This window comes from Carlito syrichta, unplaced genomic scaffold, assembly GCF_000164805.1.
Source record: "Carlito syrichta isolate Samal-C Ts95f unplaced genomic scaffold, Tarsius_syrichta-2.0.1 Scaffold171543, whole genome shotgun sequence".
Classification (NCBI taxonomy): domain Eukaryota; kingdom Metazoa; phylum Chordata; class Mammalia; order Primates; family Tarsiidae; genus Carlito; species Carlito syrichta.
This window is the reverse complement of record NW_007115639.1, coordinates 1-336: the sequence shown is the minus strand read 5'-3', so window position 1 is coordinate 336 and position 336 is coordinate 1. Positions and strand designations below refer to the sequence as shown.

The 336-nt window shown below is 70.2% G+C and overlaps 1 protein-coding gene across 1 annotated transcript; it reads left to right on the top strand.

Annotated features, from left to right (window-relative positions):
- Positions 1-4: 4 nt before the first annotated feature.
- Positions 5-225, top strand: CDKN2AIPNL (CDKN2A interacting protein N-terminal like; the record flags this gene model as incomplete). Its single annotated transcript, XM_008051416.1, has 1 exon — positions 5-225. A coding segment is annotated over one exon (221 nt), but the record flags the coding sequence as incomplete, so codon positions are not given.
- Positions 226-336: the final 111 nt, after the last annotated feature.

The window sequence follows — 336 nt, the reverse complement described above, 5'->3', positions numbered from 1 at the left end:
GGCGGCCGCCGCGGTGGAGGAGCTGGTCTCGGGGGTGCGGCAGGCGGCCGACTTCGCGGAGCAGTTCCGCTCCTACTCGGAGAGCGAGAAGCAATGGAAGGCCCGGATGGAGTTCATCCTGCGCCACCTGCCTGACTACCGCGACCCGCCCGACGGCGGCGGCCGCCTGGACCAGCTGCTGTCCCTCTCCATGGTCTGGGCCAACCACCTCTTCCTGGGCTGCAGGTGCGGATCCCTGCGGCCGGCTGACCCCGTCCCCCGCCTTCCGACCCGCAGCCCTCTCCCAGGGGTCATCCCTGAAACGAACCCCTGCCCCAGTCTGAGTCCTCCTCCAAT